Here is a 20,166-nt window from a genome sequence, read left to right on the forward strand (position 1 = left end):
CCTACCTTACCAACCCTACTCATCCTACCTTGCCTACCCTACTTATCCTACCTTACCTACTAACCCTACTTATCCTACCTTACCTACCTCCCCTACTTTACCTACCTTACCAACCCTACTTTACCTACCTTACTTATCCTACCTATACCCTACTTTACCTACCTTTCCTACTAACCCTACTTATCCTACCTTACCTACCTCCCCTACTTTACCTACTCTACTTTACCTACCCTACTTAACCTACCCTACTTATCCTGCCTTATACCCAACTTTACATACCTACCGTACTTACCCTACCTTACCTACCTCCCCTACTTTACCTACTTTACCTACCTTACCTACCCTACTTAGCCTACCTCACCTACCTACCCTACTTGTCCTACCTTACCTACCCTACTTTACGTACCTTACTTGTCCTACCTTATACCCTACCTTACCTACCCTACTTATCCTATCTTACCTACCTTACTTTACGTTCCTTACTTATCCTACCTAATACCCTACCTTAACTTCCCTACTTTACCTACCTTATCTACCCTACTTATCCTACCTTACCTACCTTACTTATCCTACCTCATACCCTACCTTACCAACCCTACTTATCCTACCTTACCTACCTCTCCTACTTAACCTACCTTACCTCCCGTAACTGGCCTACATACCTCCCCCCTACTTATCACACCTTACCTGACATGGCTACCTACCTTATCTACTTATCCTACCTTATCTAACTTACCCACCTTACCTACCCTACTTATCCTGCCTTCCAGCTTACTGACCTAACCTACCCTAACTACCTACCTCCCCTGTTTTCCAGATCAACCGCATAAACCAGGCCAGAGAACAAGGCTGGAAGCATGTGTTGAGTTCCAGTGGAGGCAGCAGTCCAGAGAGGAAGGTACTGGACATCCATGTCCGTCCTGACAGATCTGATCACGGCTAAACACGTCTGACACACTTTCACTTTTACACTCACGGCTTGTCCTCAGTGTTTTGTAGGTGGACGTAACAGGGCTGCCGGTGTTACCCCCGATGTCCCGGGCTATGGTCCGGGTCCTGGTCAAGCTCCTGTCCAGAGCAAAGGCCGCTATGAGCACTACCACGCTGCTCTGGATCAGATAACTATAGCACAACCTAAAGACATCAGCAGGGAGGGATCGTCTCCAGGACCAGGGAGTCCAGTCCGGTTAGTCCGCATGTTTTTCTCTCTCCTTCTCTTTAGCTGCAGTGTGTTTTAAATGATTATTTTAATCACACTATCTGTGTGTGTGTGTGTGTGTGTGTAATAGTGTACCAGCAGCTGCTGGACCAGTGCGGCCCAAAGGACCCGCCCACCTCCTCAACCATGACGCAATCAAGAGAGAACTTCAGAGGCTGCAGTTTGTTTCTGTTCAAGCTGGCATCAGTAGGTCAGTCAAGTAGCCTCGCTTTCATTTATTAAAGGTCACATAGAGTGGTCCTGTCGCACATATAGTTATGGAGGTCTACTTACATACATTGACTTGTTTTTATGGTCTAAAACCTCCTAGTTGCTGTAAACGAGCCGATAGAAATCTGTCTTTTCTGACGCTGTTTATCAGCCGCGATATTTCAGACATAAATCTCACCCCCAGAAGACAGACTGTGTTGTGATTGGCCAGCCAGCGTAGAGCCTTCCCAACGGTCTTGTAAATAGGCCAATACCCGGAAGTGACATATTCAGCACACCCGTTCTCAGAAGCGCAGCTCCCCCCTCTGGAACGGTGGATGCACTGCTCCTCATTATCAAAACATTGTTTTAACAAATAGCTTCTTCACGACTCCCCGCCGCAGTCCCTTTGATGACTTTGACCCAGAGTCTGAAGACACTGTCGCTCGTGAAACACCTCCACAACGGACGTTATTCTTCTTCTGCGGTTCAGTGTACGCAGCCGGATGTGCCCGGACTAGTGCCCGGAGCAGGACGATCTGCTGTTCAGGAGAACCGCTGTTTACGTAACCGGACCGGGTTTTTTCAGAGATCTCGCTGAGCCCGAGATTACAATAAAACACAGCGTTCTCAGCAGTGGCTGAACTGTTTGTTTAGAACCTTCAGGGCTTCGTAAACAAGGTAATGACGCAGATACACACTAAAAAACAGCCTTAATAGGAACTTCCTGTCTTGGTCCGCTTCAAACTCCCTGATCGGACCGACCTCTAACCTCCCCTACCTTTCTTTTCTGTCTACCTCGCCAACATACAGTCTTAGTTATTTACACCACAGGGGGGAGCCTGGTATTGTTTCCCATCATTCTAGGACCTAATGAGTCGCAATCATCTCATTTAAATATGTGTTTATGCGCATTTATTTGGTCTTTTTCAGGTTAAAATTTTCATTTTGCCATTTTAAATTTGTAAATCATATGTTTTTCATAAAAATATCGGGGGTCATTTTCACATTAGCTGTTTGACATTTGACAAAAATGCAACCCATACATCCCAGCGTCATAATATCGTATCGTGACTTAAATACCGTGATAATATCGTATTGTGACTTGAATATTGTCATAATATCGTATTGTGACTTAAATATCGTGATATCGTATTGTGACTTAAATATCGTGACAATAACGTATTGTGACTTAAATATGCAATAATATCGTATCATGACTTAAATATTGTGATCATATCGTATTGTGATATCGTATGTGCGATAATATTATATATTGACTTAAATATCGTGATATTGTATTGTGACTTAAATATCGTGATAAAATCGTATTGTGCAATAATATTGTATAGTGACTGAAATATTGTGATATCGCATTGTGACTTAAATATCGCAATTGTATTGTGACTTAAAAATATTGTGATAATATTGTATTGTGACATAAACATTGCGATAATATCGTATTGTGACTTGAATATCGTGATAATATCGTATGTGTGATAATATTATATAGTGACTTAAATATCGTGATAATATTGTATTGTGACTTAAATATCGCAATTGTATTGTGACTTAAAAATATTGTGATAATATTGTATTGTGACATAAACATTGCGATAATATCGTATTGTGACTTGAATATCGTGATAATATCGTATGTGTGATAATATTATATAGTGACTTAAATATCGTGATAATATTGTATTGTGACTTAAATATCGTGATAATATCGTATTGTGACTTTAAGATCATGATAATATCGTATTGTGACTTAAATATCATGATAATATTGTATCGTGCAATAATATTGAATGGTGACTTAAATATCGCGATATCGCATTGTGACTTAAATATCGCAAATATATCGTATTGTGACTTAAAAATATTGTGATATCGTATTGTGATTTAAATGTCGTGATGATATCGTATCATGACTTAAATATCATGATAATATCATATCATGGCTTAAATATCGTTGTAATATCGCATCATGACTTAAATATTGTGATGATATCGTGACTTAAATATTCTCAAAATGACGTATCATGACTTCAACATCGCGATGATATCGTATCGTGACAAATATCGTATTGCGGTGTCTCTGGCGATTCCCACCCCTAGTTTCTGCGAACAAATTTACAAATATGTCCTGAATTATCGCAGTAATGTCTAGAATCGATCACTTCCTGCTCGCCTGTCGTCGGTGCAGGTAAATAATTGTGTTGATCAGTGTGTGACTCTGTTTTCAGGCAGCGCGACCCGATGACCGCTCAAGTGGAGGAGTTTTTACAACGCAAGAGAGAAGCTATGCTCAACAAAGTCCGCGCCGAGGGACAACTGGTACGTACTGTGTGTCTGGAGTTGAGCTTATTCACGGTCATGTCGCTGAATAACGCACGATGAGATTTAGACGTTTAACCGACTTCCTGTTTGCGACGCATCCCGTATCTCCTATACCGGGATTGTAAGACATTCATGTTGTCGCTAAAGTAATATCTCAAACTATTCTTTCTGCCTTATTAAAATATAAAACCCGATGTTGCACAGCCTTGAATGATCCCCACGGCACGTTCACGTGAGCCCGAGTCCTTCTAAAATGTGGTTTAAATTGAACGGTAAACAGGGTACGCGGCAAAACCTGTCTGCGACCTTCGGGGGCCGGCTCGGCTCGGCTCAGTGCAGGAGGCCCCGAGTCAACAAAGAGGAGGAGGTAGGAGTCCGGAACCGGAGCCCTCACCCTCTCATTCATGGCACGACTCATGTGACACACCTGTGACGTCGCCCCCTGCTGTTCAGTGGCTGTTACCGTTCACGACAAGCCGACCATCAAATCCCATTATGTTTTCCATCGTTTACGGCGTTATTTTTTAATAACCTCACCTCCACCACCTCCTGTTTTCAGTGTCCCATATCTTTTTTGTTTGTTTGTTTGTTTTGCTTTGAATGATATGCACACATTTAAAGGGGGAGTTCAGGTGTTTTTTAAAATGTGTGGTTGTATGAGGTGGCTGCCTGCAGGGGGGGTAAAGACGCACGTTATTTTAAGAATATGTTTAGTGCTTTATCTCATCATTGGACAACATTTACTAACAGGAAACTAAAGTTTATGAGCTACTCACTCTCCCACACCAAACCCCATAGAGAAAAGCTGTGATTTTAGCTCACAGGGACACAGGAGCTGCTGGTCTACTGCTGCCTCGTGTGGTCACTTTGTGTCACTGAGGTAAGTCAAAACAAAGGATTTTCAAAGCCGAACGCAAAAAAATAACACAATTAAAGTTAGTGATGGAGGCAGCAGTGGATCAACAACTCCTGTGAACTCCTGTGTGCTGTGTGGTGAAAATGAAAACGACACAAAATAAAAGTCAAATGTGTTTTTTAAGATTTGATAAGATAAGATTTTCACTTTTAAAAACCTGAACTCTCCCCTGATGCATCATTAATGCACTGAAACGGCTAAATGTGTTTTTTCTCCTCAGGCTGAACGACTGATATTTAAACCTGCTGCAGACGCTAACGTCACGTTTTTGTTTGGAATGAAGCCTCCTTTTAAATCTTGAGTTTGAATGTGCCTGCAGGTGTCAGTGCTGCATCCTGCTCTGTAAAAGTACACAGTGTGTGATATTCCTCTGTGCTTTCTGTTCAGGAGTACCTGAAGAAACTGAGGCAGATCCGTCTGCTGAACTTCAACGAACGTCAGCAGATCAAAGCTCGTCTCAGAGGAGAGAAGGTGAGCTGTCTCTGCTCTTCATCCTCAGCCTCGTCGCCCTCGCTTTGACGTCACGGCTGATTGTTGTTGTGATGTGTTTCAGTACGACAGCGACGGTTCAGACAGTCAGGAGTCCAGTGAGGAGACGGAGCTCAGGAGAAAGAAGATAGAGGCTTTAAAGGTGAGTAAAGAGTCTATCAATTCCCTTTTTTCTCTAATTTCTTTAATAAACGGCAAAAAGGTAAAAGTAATAAATGAGTTTGTGTGTATTTTAATGCTTTTAATGGATGATTTTTTTTTGCTTAATAATATACATATATATATATATATATATATATATATATATATAAAATCTTTAATCCTTTTAATATATTAATATTATTTCTTGCACACATGTTGAAAAACACCAGAATTCTAAGAATGAAAGTCAGAATTTTGTGTAAAAAAACTGAATTTTGAGGAAAAAGTCAGAATTTCTTAGATAAAAACCAATTAAAATAAAAGTCAGAATTTTTGAGAAAGAATCTGAATTTTGAGGAAAAAACAGATTTTTTTAGGAAAAAAAACTATTTAGGACAAAGTCTGAATTTTGAAAGGGAAAAAGTCTGATTTTTTAGGAGAAAAAAAATTTGAATTAAGAAAAAAAAAAATTATAACAAATTTTATATAAAAATTCAACAAATTTTATATAAAAATTCAACAAATTTTATATAAAAATTCTAATTTTTTTATATACAAATTCAAATTTTTTCTTTTTTAAGTCTGAATTTTCTTTAAAAGTCTGAATTTTGGGGGGAAAAGTTTGAATTTTTGAGAAAAATCTGAATTTTGAAGAAAATGAATTTTTAGGAAAAAATCTAAAAAAAAAAATCGGAAAATAATCTGAATTTTGAGGGGAAAAAAGCCTTGAGTCTGAATGCAAAAGTTTTTTCCCACCAGAATTCTAAAGAAGGTGGAGGTTAAAAAAAAACCTTTATTATTATTATTATTATATAATAGTAATTTCTTAAGAAAACAACAGCGGTCAAAGCGTACTTACACCTTGTCTTGTATGTTCATATGTTGTCGTCTGTCAGGCCCAAGCTAACGCCCGAGCTGCCGTACTGAAGGAGCAGCTGGAGAAGAAGAGGAAGGAGGCGTATGAGCGAGAACAGAGAGTGTGGGAGGAGCATGTGAGCGCTGTCATCTTTTATTTCACACTAATATTCTTCACAGAACACAGTCTTTATCTTACCGTTTGTAAACCAGTCACTCTCCCACATCAAAGCCCATAGAGAAAATCAGTGATTTTAGCTCACAGGGACACAGGAGCTGCTGGTCTACTGCTGCCTCTTGTGGTCACTTTATGTCACTAAGGTCCATCCAAACAAAGGATTTCAAAAGCCGAATTGACAAAATAAGACATTTGAACTCAGTGATGGAGGCAGCAGTGGATCAACAACTCCTGTGTGCTGTGATGTTAAAGTACCTACTGTATGTGTGTGTTGGTGTATTTTAATGCTTTTAATGGATGATTTTTTTTTGCTTAATGATATAATATATATATATATATATATATATATAATCTTTTATCCTTTTTGATATCTTAATATTATTTCTTGCACACATGTTGAAAAACACCAGAATTCTAAGATTGAAAATCAGAATTTTGTGATAAAAATCAGAATTTTGAGGAAAAAGTCATAATTTTTTAGATAACCCCCCCCCCCAAAAAAAAGTCTGAATTTTTGAGAAAGAATCTAAATTTTGAAGAAAAAAAATGAATTTTTAGGAAAAAATCAATTTTTTTTTTAGGACAAAGGTCTGAATTTTGAGGAGGAAAAGTCTGAATTTTTACGAGAAAAAAAACTCTGAATTAAGAAAAAAATGGATTTTGAGGAAAAAATCTCAGAATTTTGAGTAAAAAAATCTGAATTTTTGCAAAAAAATCTGCATTTTGAGGAAAACATTTTTTGGGGAAAAATAAATAAATAAAATTACGAAAAAAAATCTAAAATTTGAGGAAAAATGTTTGATTTTTTTTATATAACTTTTTTTTTTTTTTCAGAAAAAAGTCTGATTTTTTCACTCCTGTGAACTCCTGTGTGCTGTGATGTTAAAATCACTGGTTTTCTCTATGGGCTTTGGTGTGGGAGAGTGAGTGGTTTACAAAGGGACATAACGCTGTTTCTGCAAAAGTTAACAAAGTTGTGTGTGTGAAACTGTGCAGTCACAGTAGCTGTGTGTTGTGTCAGCTTGCAGCTCGGGGGATGAAGGCTGCCTCCGACGGTCCACTTCCTCAGTCCACTTCCTCCTCTCAGACGGAAGCAGGTGCCAAAGCTGCGGCTCCGCCCGCGTCCAAACCCTCCGCCCCTGCCATATCCATGACCGCGGCCCTGAGGAATGTGGGAGGAGTCAATGTAACTGCAGTCGCGTCCATGTTGTTCGTCGTACACTGTGTTTTCTGCGTTGGTTTCCTGTAACTGTTTTGTTTTTTTGTGTGTTTTTAGCAGATGACTCCACTCAGAGACGACTTACCTGAGGCAGAGACTTCCTCTGTCACCCAGGTGAGAGGAGGCTGTGTGATGGTGTCATTATAAAGTCTTTTTAGTTCTTAACGCTCTTATGAATCTATGCACCACTTTATCTTCACTGTGAGACACACTTTGACTACAGGGAACTCACGTTTGTAAACCACTCACTCTCCCACACCAAAGCCCATAGAGAAAATAACTGATTTTAGCCCACAGGGAAACAGGAGCTGCTGGTCTACTGCTGCCTCGTGTGGTCACTTTGTGTCACTGCGGTAAATCTGAACAAAGGATTTCAAAAGCCGAATTTGAAAAATAATATATTTGAACTTAGCGATGGAGGCAGAAGTGGATCAACAACTCCTGTGAACTCCTGTGTCTCTGTGATGTTAAAATCACTGATTTTCTCTATGGGCTTTGGTGTGGGAGAGTGAGTGGAAGTAGATTTTGGAACTTTAAGTAGATTTTGGAACTTTAACTAGATTTTGAAATTATCAGTAGATTTTGGAATTAAAAGTAGATTTTGGAACTTTAAGTAGATTTTGGAACTTTAAGTAGATTTTGGAATTATAAGTAGATTTTGAAATTATAAGTAGATTTTGGATCTTTAAGTAGATTTTGAAATTATAAGTAGATTTTGGAACTTTAAGTAGATTTTGGAACTTTAAGTAGATTTTGGAATTATAAGTAGATTTTGAAATTATAAGTAGATTTTGGAACTTTAAGTAGATTTTGGAACTTTAAGTAGATTTTGGAATTATAAGTAGATTTTGAAATTATAAGTAGATTTTGGAACTTTAAGTAGATTTTGAAATTAAGTAGATTTTGAAATTATAAGTAGATTTTGGAACTTTAAGTAGATTTTGGAACTTTAAGTAGATTTTGAAATTATAAGTAGATTTTGAAATTATAAGTAGATTTTGAAATTATAAGTAGATTTTGGAACTTTAAGTAGATTTTGAAATTATAAGTAGATTTTGGAATTATAAGTAGATTTTGGAACTTTAAGTAGATTTTGGAATTATAAGTAGATTTTGGAACTTTAAGTAGATTTTGGAACTTTAAGTAGATTTTGGAATTATAAGTAGATTTTGAAATTATAAGTAGATTTTGGAACTTTAAGTAGATTTTGAAATTAAGTAGATTTTGAAATTATAAGTAGATTTTGGAACTTTAAGTAGATTTTGGAACTTTAAGTAGATTTTGAAATTATAAGTAGATTTTGAAATTATAAGTAGATTTTGAAATTATAAGTAGATTTTGGAACTTTAAGTAGATTTTGAAATTATAAGTAGATTTTGGAATTATAAGTAGATTTTGGAACTTTAAGTAGATTTTGGAACTTTACAAATGTTTCCTGTTAGAAAAGTCTAACAGTGAAATTAAGACGTGACCGTGTTAAGATATCGTAGACTTCATCTGACCGAGTAAATAAATAAAAACAAATCATTTTTCTTGCAGCAGAGTGAGAAAAAGCAGATTCTGCGACGACTCAACCAGAACCTAAAATCCCAGAGTCCTGTGGAAGAGGCCGAGTCGCTGCTGCCACCTGTCGCAGAACCAGAACCAGAACCAGAACCAGAACCGGCTCCACACCATGCCGAGAATCGCCCGCCGTCCAACGGAGACCGGAAGAAATGGGACGCGGCCGAACTGCCGGTGCTTCCCGTGGTCCAGCAAACGCTGGGAGAAACGTGTGAAACCGGCACAAGCGGTGAGCTCAACCTTCTGTGGAGTAGAAGAATGTTTTTATTTTCACGTCCGACACACGGACGGACAGAACACTTCCTCTGTCTGTCCACAGTCACGTCTGAGGACAGACCGCCCTCTGGTGGAGACAGGAGGAAGTGGGAGGCGGGAGTTCCCCTGGTTCTCTCCGTCGCTCAGCAAACTCTGGACGAGACGTGCATCACGACCATCGGTGAGTCGTCGTCTTCACGAGGAAACTCCTGTTGTCACACACACACACACCGTAATGACTGTGTGTGTGTGTGTGTGTGTGTGTGTGTGTGTGTGTGTGTGTCTCAGAGCAAACAGCAGGTGAGGTCATACTGATGAATGTCCTCCAGGAGGAAGTCCAGAGGAAAGTCTGGGCCTCAGACGTGGACTCTCAGGTGCTGAAGGTCCTTCAGGAGGCGGAGCTTCAGCCTCTGACTCAGCAGCTGGAGAACGACGCCGCCGTCGCCGCCGCCGCCATCCACGGTTTGTTTTCACACAGTCCTTCACGTTCTTACATAGAGGGCGCTAGAGTGTGCCGCCAAAACCCGTCTCACGTGTAGAAGAAGAAGATCCTCCCATCTTCTACATGAAGATACATACAATAAACAGAATGTTTCCAAGGTTTAGAGGCAGCTACAGAAAAGACCAGGATCTCCAGGATTTTGGAACTTTAAGTAGATTTCGAAACTTTAAGTAGATTTTGGAAGTTTAAGTAGATTTTGGAATTATCAGTAGATTTTGGAATTTTAAGTAGATTTTGGAATTTTAATTAGATTTTGAAACTATAAGTAGATTTTGGAGTTATGTTGCTTTTGGACGTTTAAGTAGATTTTGGAATTATCAGTAGAATTTGGAATTTTAAGTAGATTTTGGAATTACAAGTAGATTTTGGAATTCTAAGTGGATTATTTTGGAATTATCAGTCGCTTTTGATAACTTAAAGTAGATTTTGGAATTATAAGTAGATTTTGAAATATTTTAAGTAGATTTTAAAACTTTAAGTAGATTTTGGAATTATGTTGCTTTTGGAATTTTAAGTAGATTTTGGAAGTTTAAGTAGATTTTGGAATTATAAATAGATTTTGGAATTATGAGTAGATTTTTTTGGGAATTATCAGTAAATTTTGGAACTTTAAGTAGATTTTGGAATTATAAGTAGATAATGTTGGGATTATCAGTAGATTTTGGAATTTTAAGTAGATTATTTTGGAATTATCAGTAGATTTTGGAATTATAAGTAGATTATTTTGGAATTATCAGTAGATTTTAGAACTTTAAGTAGATTTTTGAAATTTTAAGTAGATGTTGGAATTATAAATAGATTATTTTGGGATTATCAGTAGATTATTTTGGGATTATCAGTAGATTTTGGAACTTTAAGTAGATGTTGGAGCTAAACGACTCGGCTGCGATGTGCTCTCTTTTCGTCACACATAGAGAGTTACGGTAATCCAGTCGAGATTAAATCATGGCGTCATCAGAGTCTCTCAGACTTTGTCAGGAAGACAAACCGTCACCATGACGACGAGCCTCAGTCGAGAAAAAGAGGATTTAAGTATAGAGTATATTGTGATTGTAGGGAACTAAGAAGGTCTCTGAGAAGCAGGTTTTTTCTCTTGTTTGGTTTTCTGCAGATGATTCAGACCACGCAGCAGCAGCATCAGCAGCAGCATCAGCAACAGCAGCAGCATCAGCAGCAGCAGCATCAGCAGCAGCTGCTCCACCACACCAGACATCTGCCACCAGCACCATCCACACAGTGACACTGCCACACAACCTCACTGACACTCAGGGTTGGTCTCTTCTGTCCATCGTCACTCACATCCTCAGTTTCTTCTCGCTGAGATAATAAAGTCTCCTGTGACGACTGTGTTCAGATCCAGCAGATGTGGACTTGTTGGTTTTGGAGGAGACGCCCAAGCCGACGTCACGACCTCCTGCTGGTGTTCAGCAGGCGTGGGAGCGGCAGGGAGGCGCTCAGCAGGGAGGCGTTCAGCCGCCACGGTGACTTTTACTCTCCGCTGTTTATGTGTTCAAATAAATCGGTTCAAAAAACGTGACTCATCTGTCCAAAAAAAAGATCATTGTTTACACCGCTGATATGTAAACTCTACTCATTTGCCTTCATTTTCACCCGTAGGCCACCAGAGGGCGTCGGAAAACCAGCTGTTTCCAAGGATGAAGAGAAGAGCGAAGAGAAACCGACCTCGTCATCCTCCTCTGGTGAGAGTGTCATTGAAATCCATTTAGGATCATTTACCTTTACTCCTGTTTCGTGGCAAATGGTCGGTTTCACAAGTTCGCTCATTTACGTAGGGTGCAAATCAAAATGGTCGACATCCTGTTGAGTTGAGGCCATGGTTACGGTTGACTTTTTTGTTCGCCTTGGTCGATAACATCTTCACACCAAGTTTCGCGAAATTCGGTGGAACTCAACTTATGCCGAAGTCATAGGGCACTTCCTGTTTCGTGGCGAATGGGCGAAATTCACCAAAACGTCGAGGGTTGCCGTGGCAGCGATGTTTTGAATCTGCGAAACCTTTCGACAGCTTTTCACCTTTGATGACAAATTCCAGTGTTTTTTATGTTCGTACGACAAACGCTCGTTCGACAAGTTCGCTAATTTACGTAGGGTGCTAAAATCAAAATGGCCGACTTCCTGTTGAGTTGAGGCCATGGTTACGTTTGACTTTTTTGTTCGTCTTGGTCGATAACATCTTCACACCAAGTTTCGTGAAATTTGGTGGAACTCAACGTATGCCGAAGTCATAGGGCACTTCCTGTTTCATTGCAAATGCGTAGACAAAATGAACAGCAAAATTAAAAATGTCCGACTTCCTCTTGAGGTGAGGCCATGGTTACGTTCGACTTTTTTCGTCGTCTGGGTCGATAACATCTTCCCACCAAGTTTGGGGAAATTCGGTGCAACCCAATTTCGCCTCCGTTTTCACCTAAGGAGGCGCTATAGACAGTCATGACCTCACCATTTCCAGTCATCTTATCTATTTGTAACGCTTCACGTATTCCTCGTCTGTCGTCAGGTGTGGCTCAGTGGGAGGAGCCTCTGTTCGTCAGGCTGTGCTCGCCGGCTCAGCGCCGCGCCGCCGCCCTCGCCGTCCTCTCGGCCCAGTCGTCCGTGGACGAGTCGTCGTCGTCCGTGGCCTCGCGCTCGCGCTCCGTCTCTCCGCTGCGCTGCAAACCTCACAGCTCGCTCCTCATCGGTCTGTCCACGGGAATGTTCGACGCCAACAATCCCAAGGTAAGGAGCCGGGATTATCCTGTCAGGGATTGAGATGAAGATTCTCCGTCTTTTTTATTCATCAAAGGAAGAAGAAAATACATCAAACTTTCATTGGTTCAGAGATTAAGTGTTTTTAAGAGACGTTTTACCCCTTAACCAGGCTAATTTTGGATTTTGGAACTTTAAGTAGATTTTGGAATTTGGAATTCTAAGTAGATTTAGGAACTTTAAGAAGATTTTGGAACTTTAAGTAGATTATGGAATTATAAGTAGATTTTGGAATTATAAGTAGATTTTGGAGTTTGGAATTTTAAGTAGATTTTGGAATTATAAGTAGATTTTGGAACTTTAAGTAGATTTTGGAACTTTAAGTAGATTTTGGAATTTTAAGTAGATTTTGGAATTATACGTAGATTTTGGAACTTTAAGTAGATTTTGGAATTATAAGTAGATTTTGGAACTTTTGGAATTATAAGTAGATTTTGGAACTTAAAGAAGATTTTGGAATTATAAGTAGAATTTGGAATTTTAAGTAGATTTTGGAATTATAAATAGATTTTGGAATTTTAAGTAGATTTTGGAACTAAAGGAAGATTATGGAGTTATAAGTAGAATTTGGAACTATAGGAAGATTTTGGAATTTTTAATTTTAAGTAAATTTTTGAATTATACGTAGATTTTTGAATTATACGTAGATTTTGGAACTTAAAGTAGATTTTGGAACTTAAAGTAGATTTTTAAGTCTTTTTAACTGATCTACAGTTGGACATTGTTGACATCACAGATGAAGAAGAAAAAAGTCTGTTCGTCCTTATCGTAGAAATTGTGCCGTTAGTAAAATCTCAAAAACTAACCAATGATGGAAAGAAACTAAACAATCAGGTGTGTTGGAGCAGGGAAACATCTAAAACATGGAGTGTCCCTGAGGACCAGGACTGGGAGACACTGTTCTAAAATCTTCTAAAATAAAGTTGCTTTCTTGTATGTTCTTATATAAAAACAGTGGATCTAGCTGTTCTTTGTGTCGTCAGATGTTGAGGACCTGCTCTCTGCCGGACCTCAGTCGTCTCTTCAGCGCTCAGCAGGACGCGGCGGCGGCGGCGGCCACTTGTTCTAACGTCGCTCCACACAATAACCTGGAGATCGAGGACCTGGATGACGCGGCTAAAGATGACGACGGCGATGACGATCAGTCTGAGCCTGAAGAGTGAGACGCAGATCGATGTTTTTAGTTTGAATAATGTTTTACACGATTGTGTAAAACAGCAGCAACTAGTGTTTGAAATGGGTACTGCACGTGGAGAGCTGTTTTCCTTCCGTTCCTCGCGCTGCTCTGACCAGGGTATCCACGGGGTCTTAAAAAGTCTTAAAAAGTCTTAAATCCAATAATTTGAATTTAAGGCCTTAAAATGTCTTAAATTCTCCTAAAATCTCATAAAAGGTCTTAAATACAATTTTGAAAGGTCTTAAAAATCTATTAATGAAACTTCCAAAATTTGACAAATTAAAAAAATAAATAATAATAATAATTACTTTTTGGTCCAAAATTTGACAAAAACGTCATACTATACTATGCTGTCCAAAATTTGACAAAAACCTATGTCGTCCAAAATTCGATTTTTTATTTTTTTTAAATAGCTTTTTGGTCCAAAATTTGACAAAAACGTCATATTACGCTATGTGGTCCAAAATTTGACATTATTTTTGAAAAAAACTTTTTTTGGTCCAAAATTTGACAGAAACGTCAGAATATACGATGTCGTCCAAAATTTGTCAAATTAAAAAAAAAAAAAATTACTTTTTGGTCCAAAATTTTACAAAAACGTCATACTATACTATGCCGTTCAAAATTTTACAAAAACCTAAGTCGTCCAAAATTAGATTTTTTTTTTTTTTTTAATAGCTTTTTGGGCCACAATTTGACAAAAACGTCATATTATAGTATGTTGTCCAAATTTTGACATTTTTTTTGAAAAAAACTTTTTGCTCAGAATTTTACAAAAATGTCATACTATACTATGTCGGCCAAAATTTTACAATTTTTTTTGAAAAAAAAGTTTTGTTCCAAGATTTGACAAAAACGTCAGACTATACGATGTCGTCCAAATTGACAAATTAAAAAAAATTAAATAAATAAGAATTACTTTTTGGTCAAAAATTTTACAAAAACGTCATACTATACTATGTCGTCCAAAATTTGACAAAAACCTATGACGTCCAAAATTTGATTTTTTTTTTTTTATAGCCTTTTGGTCCAAAATTTTACAAAAATGTCATACTATACTGTCGGCCAAAATTTGACAATTTCTTTGAAAAAAGAGTTTTGTTCCAAAATTTGACAAAAACGTCATACTTTATACTATGTCGTCCAAAATTTGACAAAAACCTATGTCGTCCAAAATTAGATTTTTTTTTTTAAAATAGCTTATTGGGCCACAATTTGACAAAAACGTCATATTATAGTATGTTGTCCAAATTTTGACATTTTTTTTGAAAAAAACTTTGCTCAGAATTTTACAAAAATGTCTTACTATACTATGTCGGCCAAAATTTAAATTTTTTTTTTGAAAAAAAAGTTTTGTTCCAAAATTTGACAAAAACGTCATACTACACTATACTATGTTAATTTGTCTTTTGTACTTTTTTACCAGTATGGATTTGAAATGGGTCTTAAATTGTATTCATTATGGTCTTAAAAAAGTCTTAAAAAGTCTTGAATTTGACTTGTTGAAACCTGCAGAGACCCTGTGTGACGCTCGGGTAACGACAGAATCTCCTGTTCTTTAGTGCGTTTGAGGACGAAGATCTGCGGGACATCAGGGCGTCCATGGAGCGGCTGCTGCAGGAGGAGGAGGAGGAGGAGGAGGAGGAAGAGGAGGTCGGGGACGGAGACTTCAACGGAAACCCCTCACAGAGCCAAGACAAGGAGTTCTTCAACGGCGTCGATCAGGACAACGTTCAGATGAACGTAGACGAGGACGATGAGGAGGACGATGAGGATGAGGAAGATGACGAGGAGGAGGAGGAGGATGAAGAATGCTCCAATGGGAGTCCTGGTGATGCGGAGGCAGGCGAACTGTCGACCAACGGTGCTGGAGAAGAGGACAACAGCCAACTCAATGAAGAGTGGCACTCAGGTGTGACACACATTTACATTGTGAAAACACAAAAACACTTAATCTTCACTGTGAGACGGACTTTTCCATCACCTCTCACTGGTTTTCTCTATGGGCTTTGGTGTGGGAGAGTGAGTGGTTTACAAACTTCAGTTTCCTGTTGTTAAAATCTGTCTAACAGTGAAGATAAAGACGTGAACGTGTTCTTAAAGACGTCGTAGACTTAAACTGACGTAGGTTTTATTCGGTCAGACTTTTGGCCACATTCTTACATATGGCGTCTTTAAATCCCGCTGCTGTTTCCTCTCAGACGACAGTGGAGACGATCAGAGCGGCGACGCTGAGCATCACGACAGTATCTTCAGTCGTCTGGAGGAGCTTCGTCTCAACCTGGAGCAGCTGATGGGCTTTGAGAAGTTCATCCAGGCCTACAACAAGATCAAGGTGGAGACCTCGTCTCCTCTCTCCTCTCTCCTCGTCTCCTCTATCCTTGTCTCCTCTCTCCTCTCTCCTCTCTCCTCTCTCCTCTCTCCTCTCTCCTCGTCTCCTCTCTCCTCGTCTCCTCTATCCTCGCCTCCTCTCTTCTCTCTCCTCTCTCCTCGTCTCCTCTCTCCTCGTCTCCTCTATCCTCGCCTCCTCTCTTCTCTCTCCTCTCTCCTCGTCTCCTCTCTCCTCGTCTCCTCTTCTCCTCGTCTCCTCTCTCCTCATGTCCTCTCTCCTCGTCTCCTCTCTCGTCTCCTGTCTCCTCTCTCCTCTCTCCTCGTCTCCTTGTCTCTTCAGTGAGTGTGTGTCTTTCTTCTCTAGGCCATCCATGAAGATGAGGACGAGAACATCGACCTTGTCTCCTCGTCTCCTCTATCCTCGCCTCCTCTCTCCTCTCTCCTCTCTCCTCGTCTCCTCTCTCGTCTCCTGTCTCCTCTCTCCTCTCTCCTCGTCTCCTTGTCTCTTCAGTGAGTGTGTGTCTTTCTTCTCTAGGCCATCCATGAAGATGAGGACGAGAACATCGACCTCGTCTCCTCATCTCCTCTCTCCTCTCTCCTCGTCTCCTCGTCTCCTCAGTGACTCAGTGTGTGTCTTTCTTCTCCAGGCCATCCATGAGGATGAGGACGAGAACATCGACCTCTTCTCCATCTCTCTCGTCTCCTCGTCTCCTTGTCTCCTCAGTGAGTGTGTGTCTTTCTTCTCCAGGCCATCCATGAAGATGAGGACGAGAACATCGACCTCGTCTCCTCATCTCCTCGTCTCCTCGTCTCCTCTCTCCTCGTCTCTTCTCTTCTCTCCTCGTCTCCACTCTCCTCTCTCCTCGTCTCCTTGTCTCCTCAGTGACTCAGTGTGTCTATCTTCTCCAGGCCATCCCTGAGGATGAGGACGAGAACATCGACCTTGTCTCCTCTCTCGTCTCCTCTCTCCTCTCTCCTCTCTCCTCGTCTCCTCGTCTCCTCTCTCCTCGTCTCCTGTCTCCTCGTCTACTCTCTCCTCGTCTCCTTGTCTCCTCAGTGACTCAGTGTGTGTCTTTCTTCTCCAGGCCATCCATGAGGATGAAGACGAGAACATCGACCTTGGCTCCAGCCTCGTCCTCAACATTCTGGGGACCGAGCACCAGCATCTGTATCCCAACATCCTTCACCTGGTCATGGCGGACGGAGCGTACCAAGAGGGTGAGCGGGTCAACTCATTTTAGCAACGTTTCACCGCCATACGCGACAAAAATCGGACAGTTCTGCTTCGCGCGTCTGTTTTTACGAAGTCTAACGCCGATATTTTTGACAATTAACGCAGTTAAAACAAATTTTAGCGATTGGATGATTGAAATAATTGTGATCATTTACAGTTTTTCCAAGGTGTAAGACAATATCAGAGTTAAATGTCGCTATTATCCCGACTCAAATTTAGCGATTCACAATAATAGTACAATATTAGCGCTAAAATATATGCGATTATTGTAAAAATCTTCTTTAAACTCTTAAAATATCTCTTAAACACTCACTTTTTGATCAAAAACATTTATATATATATAATCAATAAAAATCGGACAGTTCTACTTCACACGTCCGTTTTTACGAAGTCTAACTACGATATTTTTGCGCAGTTAACCAATTTTTTGCGATCTGATGATCGTAATAATTGTGATAATTCACAGTTTTTCCAAGCTATAGGACAAATTAAGAGTTAAATGTCGCCATTTTTCTGACTCAAATTTCACGATTCACGATATTAGTATAATATTAACGCTAAAGCAAATGCGATAATTTCTTCTAATAAAAATCTTCTTTAAACTCTTAAAATGTCTCTAAAACACTCACGTTTTGATCAAAAACATATGTATATCTTATCAGTTTTGCTTCACTCTGCGTTTTTTACGAAGTCTAACTACGATATTTTTGACAATTAACGCAGTTAAAACAAATTTTAGTGATCTGATGATCGTAATAATTGTGATAATTGACACTTTTTCCAAGGTGTAGGACAATATCAGAGTTAAAAGTTATTATCCTGACTCAAATTTTGCGATTCACAAAAGTACAATATTAGCGCTAAAATATACGATAATTGTAAAATTCTTCTTTAAACTCTTAAAATATCTCTTAAACACTCACTTATTGATAAAGAAAACATTTTATATCTATATATATATATATATATATAGATATAAAATATATAAAAATCGGACAGTTTTTACGAAGTCTAACTACGATATCTTTGTGCAGATCAAAATTTTTTTTGATGATCGTAATAATTGTGATAATTCACAGTTTTACGGAGTTTTAATGTCGCTATTATGCCGTGTCAAATTTCGCAATTCACAATATCACTACAATATTAGCGCTAAAATATACGATAATTGTAAAAATCTTATTTAAACTCTTAAAATATCTCTAAAACACTCACTATTTATAAAATCAGTAAAAATCGGACAGTTCTACTTCACGCGTCTGTTTTTACAAAGTCTAACTACGATATTTTTGCGCAGTTAACCAATATTTCGCGATCGGATGATTGTAATAATTGTGATAATTCAGTTTTACAGAGTTAAATGTCGCTATTATGCCGACTCAAATTTCGCGATTCACAATATTAGTGCAATATAAAATATACGATAATTGTAAAAAACTCTTAAAATGTCTCTAAAACACTCACTATTTAGTCAAAAACTATTTTTTTTTATATCTATATTTAAATAGTCGCAAACATGAACAAACCTAGCCCTTTTTTTTTCGTACTCTGCGTTTGTTTTGGTTCGGATTCGTGAGCTTTAGAGGAGCCCATTATTAACATAACCTCTCTCTCTCTCTCTTTCTCGTAGATAACGAGGAATAACGACGACTCTCTGCCCGTTCTTTTCCGATGTCTTCCTCTGACGAACGTCGCCCCCCGGTGGAACTATGCATGAAACGTCGCAGTCGTGAGTCCGACGGCGCCTCGGCCTCGCGCACACGCGCAAAAACTCAAGGAATCTGTTTGTTTTTGTGTTTGACAAACTTAACGTCGTCGCCGCCCGGCGTTTGTTGTTTGTTCGCGAGTACGTTACGTTCGTTATTCACCAAAGTTCAGTGTTGACGCAAAAAAAAAAAAAAGAGAGAGAGAGAACGTTTTTCGTGAGTGGTTTTTTTTCGCAGAGCAGCGACTTTGTAGCAAGAGTGGCTAACGTTTGCTAAAGCAGTGAGACTCCGCCCCCTCCTTTCGCTCTCATTAGACTCGTCAGAGGCGTTTTATTTTGGCGGGGAAAGATGTGGTCGTCTCAGGTGCTCTCTCTCTCTCTCTCTCTCTCATGATCGGATCTGTCAAAGACGCGATAGTTTACGTTTTTTTTTTGTTACAGGAAACTGACGTTTGTAAACCACTCACTCTCCCACACCAAAGTCCCACAGCACACAGGAGTTCACAGGAGTTGTTGATCCACTGCTGCCTCCAATCACCATCTTACAATGTCTTATTTTGTCAATTCGGCTTTTGAAAACCTTGGTTCAGATAAACCTCAGTGACACAAAGTGACCACACGAGGCAGCAGTAGACCAGCAGCTCCTGTGTCTCTGTGAGCTAAAATCACTGATTTTCTCTATGGGGATTGGTGTGGGAGAGTGAGTGGTCTGAAAACATAGATATTAATATATATTTAGCGAGTGTAGATTTAATTAGATGATTTTTTATTATCATTATTATTATTATTATTATAACTGTAATAATAATAATAATAATAATAAAGGTGCAGTGTGTAAAATTTGGGACAAATTATTTATGTCATCAATAAATGTGACACACTGTACTTTTTTATCTAACAAATACACTTTAAAAAAAAACCGTGAACTATCCCTTTTGATACCACACACACACACACACACACAGAACCAGTCAAACCTCCAAAGAGAAAGAGACAAATATAAGATTTCTCTCACATTCCTTTCACACTTCCTAGTGTCGTCGTCGTCGTGATTCAAATCTATAAATGTGAGACTGTTGTTGTT

The 20,166-nt window shown here is 39.2% G+C and overlaps 1 protein-coding gene across 1 annotated transcript in view; it reads left to right on the forward strand.

Annotated features, from left to right (window-relative positions):
• Window positions 1–19,571, forward strand: part of nek1 (NIMA-related kinase 1) — a gene marked incomplete at its 5' end in the record, with an annotated part of 31,712 nt that extends 12,141 nt beyond the window's left edge. Inside the window, 22 exons of the mRNA XM_083888335.1 lie at window positions 818–898; window positions 990–1,186; window positions 1,290–1,418; window positions 3,658–3,748; window positions 4,032–4,118; window positions 5,055–5,138; window positions 5,221–5,298; window positions 6,194–6,289; window positions 7,352–7,516; window positions 7,607–7,663; window positions 9,089–9,341; window positions 9,432–9,548; window positions 9,656–9,829; window positions 11,002–11,139; window positions 11,224–11,350; window positions 11,487–11,569; window positions 12,388–12,605; window positions 13,619–13,794; window positions 15,375–15,724; window positions 16,014–16,147; window positions 17,229–17,361; window positions 19,008–19,571. Of these exons, the coding sequence (XP_083744461.1) occupies window positions 818–898; window positions 990–1,186; window positions 1,290–1,418; window positions 3,658–3,748; window positions 4,032–4,118; window positions 5,055–5,138; window positions 5,221–5,298; window positions 6,194–6,289; window positions 7,352–7,516; window positions 7,607–7,663; window positions 9,089–9,341; window positions 9,432–9,548; window positions 9,656–9,829; window positions 11,002–11,139; window positions 11,224–11,350; window positions 11,487–11,569; window positions 12,388–12,605; window positions 13,619–13,794; window positions 15,375–15,724; window positions 16,014–16,147; window positions 17,229–17,361; window positions 19,008–19,021 (2,982 nt within the window). The 3' untranslated portion in view covers window positions 19,022–19,571. The remainder of the gene's footprint in view (window positions 1–817; window positions 899–989; window positions 1,187–1,289; window positions 1,419–3,657; window positions 3,749–4,031; window positions 4,119–5,054; window positions 5,139–5,220; window positions 5,299–6,193; window positions 6,290–7,351; window positions 7,517–7,606; window positions 7,664–9,088; window positions 9,342–9,431; window positions 9,549–9,655; window positions 9,830–11,001; window positions 11,140–11,223; window positions 11,351–11,486; window positions 11,570–12,387; window positions 12,606–13,618; window positions 13,795–15,374; window positions 15,725–16,013; window positions 16,148–17,228; window positions 17,362–19,007) is intronic.
• Between the last annotated feature and the right edge of the window lie 595 nt (window positions 19,572–20,166).

The sequence above is a fragment of the Microchirus variegatus genome (assembly GCF_963457635.1).
Source record: "Microchirus variegatus genome assembly, chromosome: 4".
NCBI lineage: Eukaryota > Metazoa > Chordata > Actinopteri > Pleuronectiformes > Soleidae > Microchirus > Microchirus variegatus.